The sequence below is a fragment of the Canis lupus genome, chromosome 7 (assembly GCF_011100685.1).
Source record: "Canis lupus familiaris isolate Mischka breed German Shepherd chromosome 7, alternate assembly UU_Cfam_GSD_1.0, whole genome shotgun sequence".
Classification (NCBI taxonomy): Eukaryota; Metazoa; Chordata; class Mammalia; order Carnivora; family Canidae; genus Canis; species Canis lupus.
The window spans coordinates 62,560,871-62,576,472 of NC_049228.1; the positions used below are offsets into that span (position 1 = coordinate 62,560,871).

The following is a 15,602-nucleotide window of genomic DNA, read 5'->3' on the forward strand; positions in this document are numbered from 1 at the left end:
TTTTATAATAAAATATTCCTCTAGTGTTTTTAGTAGTGGTTTTTGATTTAACTCAACTGATATAAATATAGTGACCTCACCATACTTTTATTAGTGATTAGTGTATAGTATCTTTTTCTCTTAACATATGTGTCCATAAAGTAGATTTTTTGTAAACAGAATAGAGGTGAGGGTTTTAGAAATCCATCCTAATAATATTTGTCACCTAATCAAAATGTTGTGTCCAGATACATTTAATGCAGAACATGATATAGTAGAATTTGAGAATATTAGTTTTCTATTGCTTTTCTCAAAACTAATCAAGCATTATTTTTTCCTCTCTACCGGTTTTTTAGCTGTGCATTTTTACATGTGTATGCATTTTTAAATAGTTGCCTTTGAGATTACGGTGTGCATCCTTGGTTAGGTTCCAGTCTAAATTTGTAGATGTAGCACTTGAGAAATGCAAGAGATATGTAAGTGTAGCTTCATTTATCCTTTTTGTATTTGTGCTTTGTGTTAGTGCTGTCGTAAGTTTTATACTTTTATGTCTGTTTAAACCACACAAGTCATTGTTATTATTATTATTTAAAGATATTTATTTATTCATGAGAGACACAGAGAGAGAGAGAGAGGCAGAGACCTAGGCAGAGGGAGAAATAGGCTCCTCGCAGGGACTCGATCCCCGAACCCGGGATCACACCCTGAACCAAAGGCAGATAGATGCTCAACTCCTGAGCCACCCAGGCATCCCTTTAATTATTTTAATTATTAATATTAATGTATATTCGTCTAAATAGTTACCTTTTCATTTCTATTAAATCTTCTAGTTCTGTGCTTCCATCTGAGATTGTTGTCTTTTAACTTGATGAATTCCCTTCGTTTGTAACAAGTTCTCTGAGCTTTTGTTTTTCTGAAACTTACTAACTCATCTTCATATTGGAGGATATTTTTTCTTGTAGAACTCTAGATTGTTTGGTTTATTTTCTTGTTTTGACATTATTTTAAAGATATCATTTTATTGCCTTCCATTTCTAATGTTTCTGATAAAAAAAAAAATGGTTGTTAGTCTTACTGTCCTTGCCCTGTGTCTTATTTTTTTTGGCTACTTTTAAGATTTTCTGACTTTGACTTGGGTATGGTTTTCTTCATATTCTTCTGAGGTTTATAGAACCTGACATGTTTACTTGAGAGACTAATGTCTCGTGTTAGCTTTGGAAAATTTTTGACTAGTGTTTTTTCAAATATTGCCTATGTTTCATTTTCTCTACTTTTCTAACTCTAGTTAGATGTGTGTTAGACCTTTGTAGCATGTTGTACTTGTCTTTATGCTTTTTGGGGGACCTTTATATCTCTTGGTGTATCATCTTTTGTGTACATTTCTTCCAGTTTTACCCGTCTTCTGTTTTACTGTTTGTAAATTAGTGAGTTCTTAATTTTATTGACTATATATTCCAGTTCTGGAATTTCCATTTTACTCTTTCAAGAATTCTAGGATTTTGCTAAAATTGTCCATCTATCCTATCCTTTTTTTTTTTTTTTTTTTTTTTGCTTTTGAATGTATCAGTTATTTTAAGGTTCCTCAGATAGTTCCAAACTATGAATAACCTATATGTCTTTTTCTATGTTCTCTTTGTTATTCATCCATTTTTTCTAAATTTGAGAAAAAATTCACATAACATGAAATTCACCATATTAACCTTTTAAAGTATACAATTCAGTGGTTTTTAGTAAAGTCACTGTGTTATGTGACCATCACCACTATTCCAAAACATTTCTGTCAACTCAAAAAGAGATCTCATAATTATTGACACTCAGTCCCAGTTTTTCGTCTACTCACCCCCTGGCAACATCTGATTAGTTTATATTCATTGTCTCTGGATTTATGTCTTCTGGATATTTCATATAAATGGAATTATATGATGTGTGGCCTTTTGAGTCTGATTTCTTTTTTTTAAAGTACTTTTTAAAAAAGATTTATTTATTTATTTATTTATTTATTTATTTATTTATGATAGACATAGAGAGAGAGAGAGGCAGAGACACAGGAGGAGGGAGAAGCAGGCTCCATGCTGGGAGCCCGACGTGGGACTCAATCCCCGGACCCCAGGATCACGCCCTGGGCCAAAGGCAGGCACTAAACCGCTGAGCCACCCAGGGATCCTCGATTCTGATTTCTTTAACCTAGCGTAGTGTTTTCAAGATTCATCTGTGTTGTAGTATGTATCAGTACTTCATTTCATTTTGTGGCTGAATAATGTTCTGTTGTATGGATATTTTTACTTAGCCATCAGTTGATGGACATTTGAAATTTTTTACTATTTTTTGACTATGATGAATAATACTACTGTGAACATTTGTGTGCAAGTTTTGTGTGAACACATGTCTTCAGTTCTCTTGGGTCTGTACCAGAAGTGGAATTGCTCTGTCATATGGTAACTCTATGTTTAACTTTCTGAGGAACTGCCAAATTGTTTTCCACAGTGGCTGTACCCCTTACAATCCTGCCAGCATGTAGGAGAGTTTCATTTTCTCCACATTCTTGCCAATCTTTGTTACTTTCTGTAATTTTTTTCTTTTTTTAAATTATTATAGTCTTCCTAATGAGGGTTGGCCATTTCTTCTTTTTTAGAATGCCTTGTAATTCTTCATTGAACAATTGTAGGGGCTGTATTCGGTGTTATTTTCCTCCAGTGAGTTAAGTTTTCCTTTGGAAGGTGAAGTGCTAGATTACCTTGAGTACTGAGTGCCAACTATAAAATTTGTTAGGGCTGATAGATTTCCATTTCGACTTTAATTTAAGGAGGGCCTTTTTGAAGTCTCAACAGAGAGCTTGAGTTGCTTATGAAGGCCTTTCTAACTTCATAGAGGTTATACTCCAGTCTATACTGCTCTAGCACTGGGCAGAAGTTGAAATAGTCCACTCAGCTCTTTAGCCTCCTAACTGCTATTTATGCTAGTTTTTTTTTTCTTTTCTTTCTTTCTTTCTTTTTTTTTTTTTTTTTTTGAATTTTCATCCTTTTTATGATTCTTTCACTCTGGGACTTTATTCTTTAGTTTTTAGCTTTCTGATAGCCCAGAACTCTTCTTCTTAATCGATTTGGGCTGCCACCTCTGCTTGGACTCTATTTTCCTGTTACACAACAAAGTCAAGGAAAAAGCAAAGGTGCTTATGGAGCTGATCTTCTGTGCTTCCCTTCTTTCAAGAGTTGTAGCCTTTCCTTGTTTCTCTCTGTATATTGCTCTTCAGTGTCTTCAAACAGTTTTTACATTGTCTAGATTTTATTACTTTTATTAGCAGGAAGGTTAGTTTGATACAAGCTACTCTCATGATGGGAGCCATGAATACTGATGTTCATTAAATGCATCACAAGAAAATGAAAAAACTGGTATCTTTTGACAGTGAGAACGTAAATTTTCAGCAGAAAATTTGGACGAGAATATAAAAAGAGGGATTTTTATTTTCAAACGAGAGGGTCAAAGTCAGCTATGTTTGTAGCACAGTAAAAGATCATTTCCAAGTAAGATACATGACACTGAGTTGATATTTGGCAATTTAAAGAAAAAACAAAACTGAAGGAAGTCATGAAGAGTTTAAAGAATCCAAAGTGGGTGAAGAATTTAAAATGATAATTGAAGGTGTGCCTGAGTGCTCAGTTGGTTAGGTGTCTTGCCTTTGGCTCAGGTCATGGTCTCAGGGTCCTGAGATCGAGTGCCACATCGGGCTCTGCTTGGTCAGGAGCCTGCTTCTCCCTCTCCCTCTGCTGCTGCCCCTGCTTGTGCTCTTGCTCTCTCAAATAAATAAATAAGATCTTAAAAAAATAAAATGAGAAGTGAAGTATTTAATAAAGAACAATTATTTTCTGAGTTTAGTAGTGAAGAAACCAAGACCATGAATTTTATTTATTTATTTATTTATTTATTTATTTTTAAGATTTTATTATTAGAGAGAGGGTACAAGCTCATGAACATGAGTGGGAGGAGGAGCAAAGGGAGGGGTAGAAACAGACTCACTGCTGAGCCGAGAGCCTAATCCAGTACTTGATCTCAGGACTTTGGGATCAAGACCTGAGGTAAAGGCAGACACTTAACTGACTGAGCCACCCAGATGTGCTAAGACTGTGAATTTTAATTAATTAATTGGTTAATTTTAAAGATTTTATTTATTTGAAAGAGCGAGCACAAGAAGGAGGAGGGTCAGAGGGAGAAGCAGATTCTCTGCTGAGCAGGGAGCCTGATGTGGGGCTCAATTCCAGGATCCCGGGATCATGATGTGAGCTGAAGGCAGGCACTTAACCAACTGAGCCACCCAGGCGCCCCAAAAATATGAATTTTAAATGGGAACTATTAGAGTAGTTAGGTTATTTGTATCAATGTTAATGATTATTAAATGGTTGGAGATTTGAATATTTGCATGTGATGGCTATAAGACAGTGTTTATCTGTTAAGGGGGCTAGAGAGGACTGTGTTCACAAAATCTTGATAGTACAGAAGTGGTAAGTAACTAGCCATGTAAAAATGTGGGAGGAAGATAATGACTAAAATGATAAGAGTGGACGTTAGGTTTTTAGAATAAGGAGAAATAGAGAAGGCAGAAATAGATGTGTAAAGAATATAGCTCCTTCTCTTGTAGGCTTAAAAATGAGGATTGGAAAGAACTAACCATTTGCTTTCTTCACCAAAATATCCCTAAGAAGAGCCAGGTGTTGCAGACCACCTTCTATCTGTGTTTTTCCTTTCGCCCTTTTGTGAACTCTCAAGGTTAGTCAGTGATTTTCTTCACACTTTCATTAGGAAATTTGCCAAAGGCATCCTTTTGAGGCAGCTGTCTCTGTACCCTTGGAGGCCATCAGTAATGTTTCCCATCTATAGGAGTCGTCGGCACAAAAACGTTGGACTGAACTGAGTCTTCATGGTTTAAAACATTCCCTTGCCAAAATTGCTTTATTTCCTCTCGAACAGTAGTACATTGTATATCACATTTTGGAGCTTCTGATCCTTTTATAGTTTTTTGTTATTGCATCTTTTCAGATATAATATACATCATTAATAGTAAACATATTTAAATATAAATAATGAAAAGAGATCTAAGTTTTAAAAACATAATTTAAATAACAATAGACATTAAAATATGTGTATAGACACGTTATATATAAATAAATGTGAATTTTTGTATAAAATGTTAAAAAAATTATTTTCACTATTGAGATTTTGTAAAATCAAATATACTTTAGTTGTGGTGTTCTTTTGGTCTGAGGTTGTCAGATGATTTCTTCATACTAAGATAAGTTTTGGGGGCGTATTAAATTTGATGTAAATAATTAGTCCATGATTAAAATGCATTAGAATAAGTTGAAATGCTTTTGTATTTTTGTTTCTATTCAGTTTAATAATACAGGCAACTGTTATATGCATCTTTAATATATTAGCCTAACTGTTTCTCTTGTTTTACTAAACTGTCTTCTTTCAGCCACCCACACAGAATATGCCTATGGGTCCTGGAGGGATGAATCAGAGCGGCCCTCCCCCACCTCCACGCTCTCACAACATGCCTTCAGATGGAATGGTAGGTGGGGGTCCTCCTGCACCACACATGCAGAACCAGATGAACGGCCAGATGCCTGGTAAGTTTTTCTCCTCTAAGACATTAACACCGGAGTTGCTTAGCAACTGAAACGACATGGGGGCTCAAGGGATACTAGATTGTTGATGACAAAACTGCTTTGAATGCCCCCGAGTACAAGCTCTCTTAGAGTTTGTTAGCTACAGAGCTACGTGACCTGTATTCAGTGTTTATCAGGCTGCCCTTGGGCTTTGATGTAGCTGACACACAGCATTCCTCTGATGAACAGAACTGGCTAAATTTAGTCTGTCTGAAACTATGCAATACAGCTGGCTTTAGAAGCTTTTTGGAAAAAAAGGCATTGTGCCATGACTTAAGAATTAAAATCTCTTTATAGATTATAGGGGTATGATAACATTTCCTTGGGTTTTGCATTTAAAAAATTTACTGGTCTCAGAAACAACATTGCTGGAAAAAACAGGGGGAAAAGAAAGAAAATCTGGTAAGTGCTAGTGTGTTTAGTATTTCCTCATTGATACTAATGAAGCTGAGAGTAGATTTTTATGAATACATATGTTTACAGTATATTATAAATATGCAAGTTGACATTAAAGCAGAGTTAAAAGAAGAAAAAAAATGTCAGATGTTTTATATAGTGAGATATTCCCTTTACTATTCATCCTCTTTTAAGTTTGGAGCCACCTAGAATAGTTTCCAGGCAAATGAATGCTTAATTAGTTACTTTTTGCTGGTTTGAACTTTTAAACTGAAAAGTATCTTTAAACTATTTTGTTTTTGTGATAGCTACAACCCATACCCATAAATTTTGGTTGTTTTTCTGCATTTAATTTGAGAATAGTTTTATTTTCTAAAGACAGCCCAGGTGGCTCAGCGGTTTAGTGCTGCTTTCAGCCCAGGGCCTGATCCTGGAGATCCAGGATCGAGTCCCCACGTTGGGCTCCTGCAATGGAACCTGCTTCTCCCTCTGCCTGTGTCTCTGCCTTTCTCTCTCCCTCTCTGTGTCTCGAATGAATAAATAAATAAATAAAAATCTTAAAAAAAAAAATAGGACAGAGGCTATTTTCATTAACAAAAATAGAATATTATACAAATAGCAATAATGAAATAATTTTTTTATGAAAGTAAATTAAAATAAAGCAATTCATTTCTAAAATTAGTAATTAGCATCCTTAGGATATTCTTGTCATAGCTGATTGTGTTGGTTGATAGCATTGGTGTCCGGGGACAATGGGTACAGTAAATGATGTAAAGGAGAACACAGGGCAAAAGGAGCCAGGTAGCCTGGTTTATAGAAGATTGATGTGTGATTGATCATGTAGGAGGGTGGTGCCGTTTCGGTGGCAGCCTTCTATTTCTTGCTGAGGCCTATCACAATCTGTGGCCCCCACAACATGCACCCTGTGTGGGAGTAGGAATAAAGTCGTAACTACTTATTAGGTTGTAGTCAGGAAGACGCTTCTTGCTGAATTCACATTTACCTCATCAGGACCTCTTGTTTTTAGAACTGGAAGGGTGCTAATGCACATTAGCAAGTTAGGCGTTTTGTATTTTTTTATGGTAGTACTGTTAATTAGAATTTTAACGTAACTTCTCCATGTAACATTCAAGATTAAGGCCAAAGGAGCACTTGAGCAGCAATGTAATTATTGTTAACATGACATTTGGGTTTTTGTATAAGGCCATCTGGAATAGTTATATCCTTTATAAACTAGAGATTTTCAACTGGTTATGACCTACATTGTCTAGAATACTATAGAGCTTCCAAAACAACTTTCTTATAAAGAATTCTAGTTACATGTAGGAAAAATTGAAGTCCAGTTACTTATGTTTCCTTTATTTAATGAGCTCCTCATTAGAGCTTAGCCAGTGTTTTTATAAGCGCAAATTTGTATCTAGGCTTTTAATTTCCTATTTTAGTTTTGTTTTTCAATACTTTATAATCTAAGTTGTAGAGCTACTTCTGTGCTCCTTGATCTTGGTCAAATGGCCTTAGTTTCAGGTTCTTTTTTATAAACATTTAGCTGATTTAAAAAATAGTACTAAAAAATCTTCGGTACCAAAGTCAAAAGGTACCAAAGCCATCTCCTCCACATACTTTGTTCCAGAGAGTCGTTGGTGTCTAGTTATCCTTCAAGAGATATTCTCAGTATCCAGAACATATGCATAACACTTTTTCTTTTGTCTTATTCTTTTAAAAAATAATTGGTAGCATACATTTTGTAGTATTATATGTAGAATTTTTCCCTCTTGAAGATATATCTTAGAGACCATGAGTATATAGTGATGTATTTTGGAGACCATTCAGTACATGAAGAGCTGCCTCGTGCTTTTGGCTGTATTCATTCTTTTTTTGTTGATGCCCCTAACTTATTTGAACAATTCCCTTAGAAGGAAATACAGATTATCTCCAGTCTTCTGGTATTAAAAATTATGCTTCTGTGAATATGCCTTAAAATAAAGGTAAATAAGTAAATGAGTAAATAAACATGCATATGCAGTTTAGCGTTTATGCCTATGTGTGCACAAAGACCTGTATATTTATAGAACTGCGGTTGGCTGGGTTAAAGGTATAGGCCTTTTAAAATATGGTATTATTATGGCTAAATTGCTCTACTTAAAAATAGTCCTTATTTATATATTTATATACCTCAACAATGTATGAAATTACTTTTTGTCGTAGATCAAAACTTCAGGTCTTTGAAATCTGAAAGATGAAAAAAGAGTCTCATAGTTTTAATTGGCCTTTTTATTGTAAGTGAAGCTGAAGCAAGCAGTCCTCTCATGTTTATGTCCCTTTGGTAGTTTTTGTGTGAACTGATTATTTGTGTCATTTGCCATTTCTTTTATTGCTGGTGGTCTTTTACTTACTTTATACACTAAGCCATTAGTTCTATCTGTGATAGGTCTTGTTAATAATTTTTCCCCAGTTTTTCTTTTTATTATTTTGTTTAGTTTGGTCTGATTTGGTCATATTGAAATTTTTTATTTTTATGTAGTTTAGTTTATCAGTCTTTTATGGCTCTGGGTATTCTGGCATAGAATAGAAGGCCCTTTTGCTTCAAGATTATTTTGAAAGTTCTCCTTTTTAAAATCTCTTGTAAAGGTTTTTTTTTTCTTTTTTCTTTTGTAATGCTTAATTTTTTTTTTTTTTAATTTATGATAGTCACACAGAGAGAGAGAGAGAGAGAGGCAGAGACATAGGCAGAGGGAGAAGCAGGCTCCATGCACTGGGAGCCCGACGTGGGATTCGATCCCGGGTCTCCAGGATCACATCCTGGGCCAAAGGCAGGCGCCAAACTGCTGCGCCACCCAGGGATCCCGTAATGCTGAATTTTTTTATTCATCTGGAACTATTGGTAGAAGGAATGTGGTAGGCCATTTTCCAGATGACTACTCACTGGTCACACTATTGAATTGTCTTTGTTTTGCCTACGGATGTTTAATTTTACCACTATTATATTTTACAAAATTAGAAATTTGGGTGTGTTTTTAGACTCTCCTCTGGGTCCATTGATCTGTTAATTCATTTATGTGCTAATACTACCTACTTTTAATTACTCCAGATTTTATATGTTTTTTTCATCATTGCTTTTCTCTTTTAGAATGTTGCTGGCTTATAAAAGCATCGGTTTCTTAATCTGTAAAATGGGAATAGCATCTACCTCACAATATTTGCTATCATTCATGTAAAGCATTTACTTTGTTTGCTATTGATTAAATACTCAAGTTATTGTTTGGTATTACTATTATGGTATGCAAAAAATTAAAAGCTTTTTAAAGTTTTTAATAGACCATTTGTTTAACTTTCTTATTTGATTCTGACCACTTTTCTTCAAAGGGCCTAACCATATGCCTATTCAGGGACCTGGACCCAATCAACTGAATATGACAAACAGTTCCATGAACATGCCTTCAAGTAGCCATGGATCCATGGGAGGTTACAACCATTCTGTGCCATCATCACAGAGCATGCCAGTACAGAATCAGATGACAATGAGTCAAGGGCAACCAATAGGAAGCTATGGCCCCAGACCAAATATGAACATGCAACCAAACCAAGGTAAATAAACTTGATGTCATTCTTTGTTTTAAAGGTTTTTAAAAATTATTATTAAAGATTTTATTTATTTGAGAGAGAACATGAGCAGGAGAAGGGGCAGAGGGACAAGCAGACTCCCCGCTAAGCACGGAGCCCCATGCATGGGGCTCCAACTGGGGCTTAATGCAGGACTTTATCCCAGGACCCTGAGATCATGACTAGTGCTGAAGTAAGACGCTTAACCAACTGACCCACCCAGGTGTCCCTGATGTCATTCATTTTATTTATTTATTTTTAAAGATTTTATTTATTTATTCATGAGAGACACGGAGAGAGAGAGAGAGAGAGAAAGCAGAAGACATAGAGGGAGAAGCAGGCTCCATGCAGGGAGTCCGACGTGTGACTCGATCCCGGGACTCCAGGAGCAAACCCTGGGCCAAAGGCAGACGCTCAACCGCTGAGCCACCCAGGTGTCTCAAAATATTTATTTATATGAGAGAATGTGGTTGTGGGCGGGGGAGGGGCAAGCAGACTCCCCAGTCAGTAGGGAGCTGGACTTGGGGGTGGATCCCAGAACTCTGGGATCATGACTTGAGCCAAAGGCAAACACTTAACCAACTGAGCCCCCCAGGTGCCCCAGCCCATTATGTCATTCTTGACAGAATGCTATCCTTTGAAAATAAAACCTTTGTTTCAAGTTTGTAGCTGATTCATGAAGATACAGTTTGAAGTAACAACCATATCCATAAAAAAGGAACATTGAGTTTGAAACTAGTTTAAAATAATTTTTTTTTACACTTAGAAGTTAATTTGCCTAATTAAGCCTTTAAAGATTATTTTATCTTTACATCTTTTGGACGGTTTATTTGAGATTCTTGGATTTTGATTTTAAAAAATTTTATTTCAAGCTAATAAATGAATAACCACAAGCATTTGGTTTAGAGCTAGAAAGTTGAGAAAATAATTTTATCTTTACAAGTACAACACCATAAAAAACCTTTATTCTGTAGTTTATTTTACTTATTAAGGATATATTTATATGAATTTCCCTAAATTTTTATGAATGTTTTCTGATGTTGTATTTTAGCATTAAGAAGTAATTTTAACATAATTTGTTTATTAGAGTGTTGAGTGGAAATGCTGCTGTATTCTTCTATTATAAGTCTATTAAAGTTTACTACCATTCTCAGAGAATGAAATTATTATCATGTTTCTTTTTTTAAGTATTCTTGTAAATAATAACAAAAAACCAGTAAGTGGCGCTCTGTTCTACTAATTGCCCTTTAAAATATTTGGCATATTGCCAGCCTACAGCTATTTCAGTTACAAAATGTGAGGTTAATGCAATCAAATTTTCTAGATTTTGACTTTGAAAAACAAATCACCAAAGCACACCCAGATAAAGGAAGTTAAGGTTAACCTGTTGATAATTATTTATGGTGAAATAATATATTTTAATATTTAAAGATTAATACAGAATTTTTATAATTTTGATGAGATACACTGAAAACAAAGAGAGACAGTAGAATAAGTTGTCAGGGTAGCCTCACAAAACTGACGCTTTCTCCATTTTTTTTCCTCAAATTTGTTTAGTGCCCATGATGAAATTTCTTTTTTTTTTAAATTAGGCCAATTAAAGGTTCAAAATAACAGCAAGATCCATTCATTGCCAGGTCAGAAGGGAGTCCAAATGTTTCTCTATACAATTTGGTTAACAGGAGAGAGAGCAAGAAAATTGGTAGATTTCACAGTAACTACAGTAATGATGGCACCCTGCTTAGAAAATATAATTTAAAAAAGGGTAGAGTTTGCACAAGAATGGATGTTGCTGTAGAATGGGTTGATATGACATTATAAGATCTGAAGAACAAAAAAATAGTGCATGCAGCAATATGTATGTAGAAAGTAGTAACTTTTTGGAGAAAGTAATTGAGGTGTTTATAAGAATTATTTGTTCTAAACTTAGGAACCAACTATTCTTTTTTAAAATGTCGTATTTTGTATTTGTATTATTAATGTACAGTTTTTCTTTTTACTATAGTAGTCAGTGCTTTTTGCTTTGTGTAATCTGTGAATTTTTTTTTAAGATTTTATTTATTTATTCATGAGAGACACAGAGAGAGAGGCAGAGATATAGAGGGAGAAACAGGCTCCCTGCAAGGAACCTGATGTGGAACTTGATCCTGGACTCTGGGATCACACCCTGAGCCGAAGGTAGATGCTCAACCACTGAGCCACCCAGGTGTCCCAATCTGTGAATTTCTTAATAGTCCTTTTCTCTATACTTTACTTTCTATGTAGAGATCTGATTTAAAGAAATAAAAGTTACTTTTCAAAAAAGAATAGGATGGAAATTAGTGAGGAACTTCTCAATATTTAAAAAATATCTTCAGGACAAATAACTTTGCAGTTAAATTTTGATATTTCACATACAAAGAACACTAAAAAATTACAATTGCACAAAAGAAAGATATTTGAGGTTATAGCAATATCTACTTTTTTTAATCCTAGAAGTTCCTTGTAAAGTTATTTTATCTATTGGATGAAAAAAAATTTGATTATGAGTTTTATTTAAAGTTTTAATATTCATTTCATATAAAACATTTTCTTTGGGGGGGGGGGCTGGGTGGCCCAGTTGGTTGAGCGTTTACGCATCTGACTGTCAGTTTTGGCTCAGGTCCAATTTCAGGGTCATGAGATCCAGGAGCCGCCTCCACCCCCCTCCCCCAATGCCCCCTTGGGCTCTGCACTCAGCTCAGAGTTCACTTGTGTTTCTCTCTGCCTTTCTCCCTTTTGTGCATTTTCTATCTCTCTCAAATAAATTTTTATTTATTTTTATTTTTTATTTATTTATTTTTTATTTTTTAAAATAAATCTTTAAAAAATTTGTTTTCTTAGGTAGCTTTAAAAATAAGCTACATGTTTTGCATTTAAAGTTTTCTGTTCTGGGCACCCCTGGTGGCGCAGCGGTTTAGCGCCGCCTGCAGCCCGGGGTCTGATCCTGGAGACCCAGGATCGAGTCCCGTGTCAGGCTCCCTGCATGGAGCCCGCTTCTCCCTCTGCCTGTGTCTCTGCCTCTCAGTCTCTCTCTCTCTCTCTGAATAAATAAATTAAAAAAAAAAAAAACTTATTTAAAAAATAAATAAATAAATAAATAAAGTTTTCTGTTCTTAGGCTCTCTGCTCAGCGGGGAGTCTGCTTGAGATTCTACCCCCACTCCCCAGACCCCCTCTCTAACATAAAATAAATAACTGTTGGTCATTTTCTCTATGTACTCTTAGAGGATCTACTCTATATTTTCTTAGAGAGTCTACTGCTTCCATGAAAGGTTTAGGAATTGTTTCTTATACTGTTGGCAAAATGTTGTAAATAGTTCATCCAACTTAAACTTTGTGTTCTTTTCACTACTTTTCAGATAAAAGTTCAGGGATTATCACTTTGAACTTTAAGACTTGTTCAAAGTGAATGACCATTTTCTTAAATAATTGGATCTGTTTGCTCCTATATATAGCATAAACTTCACTAGAATTCAAATACTTGAATTCATTCGGATTATCAAAAAAAAAAAGAAAGAAATTTTATCTGTATTCATACTATTTTGTTCTAGTGCCTAGAACAATGCCTGAGAGGAGACAAAATCTGTTTCTTCAATGAATAGGAATTAAACCCAGTGTCATATAATAACCTGGAAAGACAGAGTTACTACCTTAAATATATTTCTTTAGTAAAGCAACAGATATATTCATTAGAGCTAAAAGTCATATTAGAATATCAGGGCTTTATGAAAATGACCCAACAGTTACATTTGATAGAATCAATATATTTTCTATTCCTAGGCATTAATGATTATAGCTTTTCTCATTTAACATCATTTTACTAATTATATATTTGAATGTAAGGAGTTTTCACAAATTACTGTATTTATGTTAAAACATGTATTTCACAAGTTCCATGTATATAATTCTTCAGAGTTGGATCCAGATCTTGGCCCTGTAGATTATTTGTATATGACACCTTTGACTAAATTACTTAATAAGTAAAGTAAAATGATAAATATAAAAACCTTGATTCAGTAATTGTTTGCATAGTTTATATGAAATTGGCCAGAATAAAAAACTTTAATTTTTATATAACAAAAAAATTGAGATAAGTTTATCAGTTGTCTCTTTTAAGCATGTCAACTTCATTTCTGGTTTTAGTTTTGTCTGAATAGTGTTAAAGTCCTGGTACATTTAAGTAGTAAGTTTTGATTTACATATCAGGTAACGAACGGTCTGATCTGTAGGCTTGATGTTGGAATAGTGGGAATTCTTTCTTTCAGTACCTTTTTAATGCAAATATAAAGGGTGAAGAGTATATATTATAGGCAGGAGTGTTATATTTATCATCTTATTATGCAGTAGATTTTTGCATGGTAAAAGCTGTAACAAGCAGATGTGCTTGAGAAAAGCCTGGCACTTACTTGTGCATGCATATTGTAGTAGTATATTTATTTCCTTGTGCCTCTTTGTTTTCAGTCTTTACAGATCTACCTCATTTTAAAAATAGCATTCATTATGTGGATCTAACATGATTTATTTAACAAAACCATACTCCCTTTTAACAAAACCATATCCCTCCAGGATCATGCCCTGAACCACAGGTAGGCGCTAAACTGCTGAGCCACCCAGGGATTCCCCTCTCATGCTACTTTTAGATGCTGTCAGTGATTGGTCACTATATCTATCATTTTATGGGCATATAGCAGAGTATGTAATTGTGTTGCTTCCTTGGCTCCCAGTTATCAACCTATGTGGTATTTTACAAAAGTTAAAAGTGTAGCAGGGAAATGAGAAGTAATACTGCTAAAAATGAAATCCAAATCCTTTGTAAATAGAGTTAGAGAAGAAATTGCTGACTGGGAATGTTGACACTGCTGCCATTTGAGAGACTCTAGATGTGTACTTGCAGGTACTTAGTGAAGGTGAACTCACTGACATAACATGAGAAAACAGGTTGTGATGAAAAGAACAAAGATGTCCCAGAGAGGGATGCCTGGGTGGCTCAGCAGTTTGGCACCCGCCTCGCGCTCAGGGTGTGATCCTGGATTCCTGGGATCGAGTCCCACATCGGGCTCCTGCAGGGAGCCTGCTTCTCCCTCTGCCTGTGTCTCTGCCTCTCTCTCTGTGTCGCTCGTGAATAAATAAATGAAATCTTAAAAAAAAAAAAAAAAATGTCCCAGAGAAAAACTTAAGGCCAGCAAAATACTTCATATTGAAATTTTTGGAGACATTTCATAACATTGAAAGTACAAAGGATAAAATGCTGGAAGCTGATCCATACTTAGAAAGGAAGATGACAGTTGGCCAAGCTATAGAAAAGTTACTAACTCCAAGAATTTAGCCAACTACAGAGTTTTGGGGAATGGTTCCTAAGACTGCCCTTATTTCTGGTATCAATCGCAAGTTCTGAGATTCCCAAAAGCACTTTCAGGGTCAGTAATTCATTGAATATAGCTCACAGAACTCACTGAAAATTGTTGATCCCACAGTTATGATTTATTATGGTGAAAGGATAGAGATTCATGTTAGCCAAGGGGAAAAGTGCATAGGGAAAAGTACAGAAGAGGCACCATATGTGGAGTTTCTCTGTCCATGGGAGTCAGGATGCTCTCCTGGTCCCAGTGTGTAACAAACAATACGCATAGAATGTGGCCAACCAGGGGAGTTCCCCTGAGCCTCCATGCTCAGAGTTTATAGTGGCGCTCCACTGTGTAGATCTGATTGATTGTCCAAATTACTAATCTTAGTCTGTAATATGGAGTCCTTCTGGGCATGACCAGAAGCCCTCACTCGGGTTCAGGAGCTATAGGAATCCCCAATTTAATAAATACAGTAAATCTTCAATATGAAAAAATATTATAATACTATTTTTCTCCTTTCAAGTACAACATAGAAAGTTTACAAATGAAGAAATTATTTCAAATATTTTATTTCATGGAAATGGGTTTGACTTCTAGTC

At 35.2% G+C, this 15,602-nt stretch overlaps 1 protein-coding gene and 1 long non-coding RNA gene across 5 annotated transcripts in view; one reads left to right on the forward strand and one right to left on the reverse strand.

Annotated features, from left to right (window-relative positions):
• The window catches only part of SS18 (SS18 subunit of BAF chromatin remodeling complex), an 80,745-nt gene that overhangs the window by 32,333 nt on the left and 32,810 nt on the right, over positions 1–15,602 (forward strand). For all 4 annotated transcript variants that reach the window (XM_038543623.1, XM_038543626.1, XM_038543624.1 and 1 more), the window contains exons 4-5: positions 5,450–5,603; positions 9,402–9,623. In XM_038543623.1, the coding sequence (XP_038399551.1) occupies positions 5,450–5,603; positions 9,402–9,623 (376 nt within the window). The remainder of the gene's footprint in view (positions 1–5,449; positions 5,604–9,401; positions 9,624–15,602) is intronic.
• Positions 1–15,602, reverse strand: part of LOC111096791 — a 64,351-nt gene that overhangs the window by 31,174 nt on the left and 17,575 nt on the right. The window lies entirely within an intron of this gene.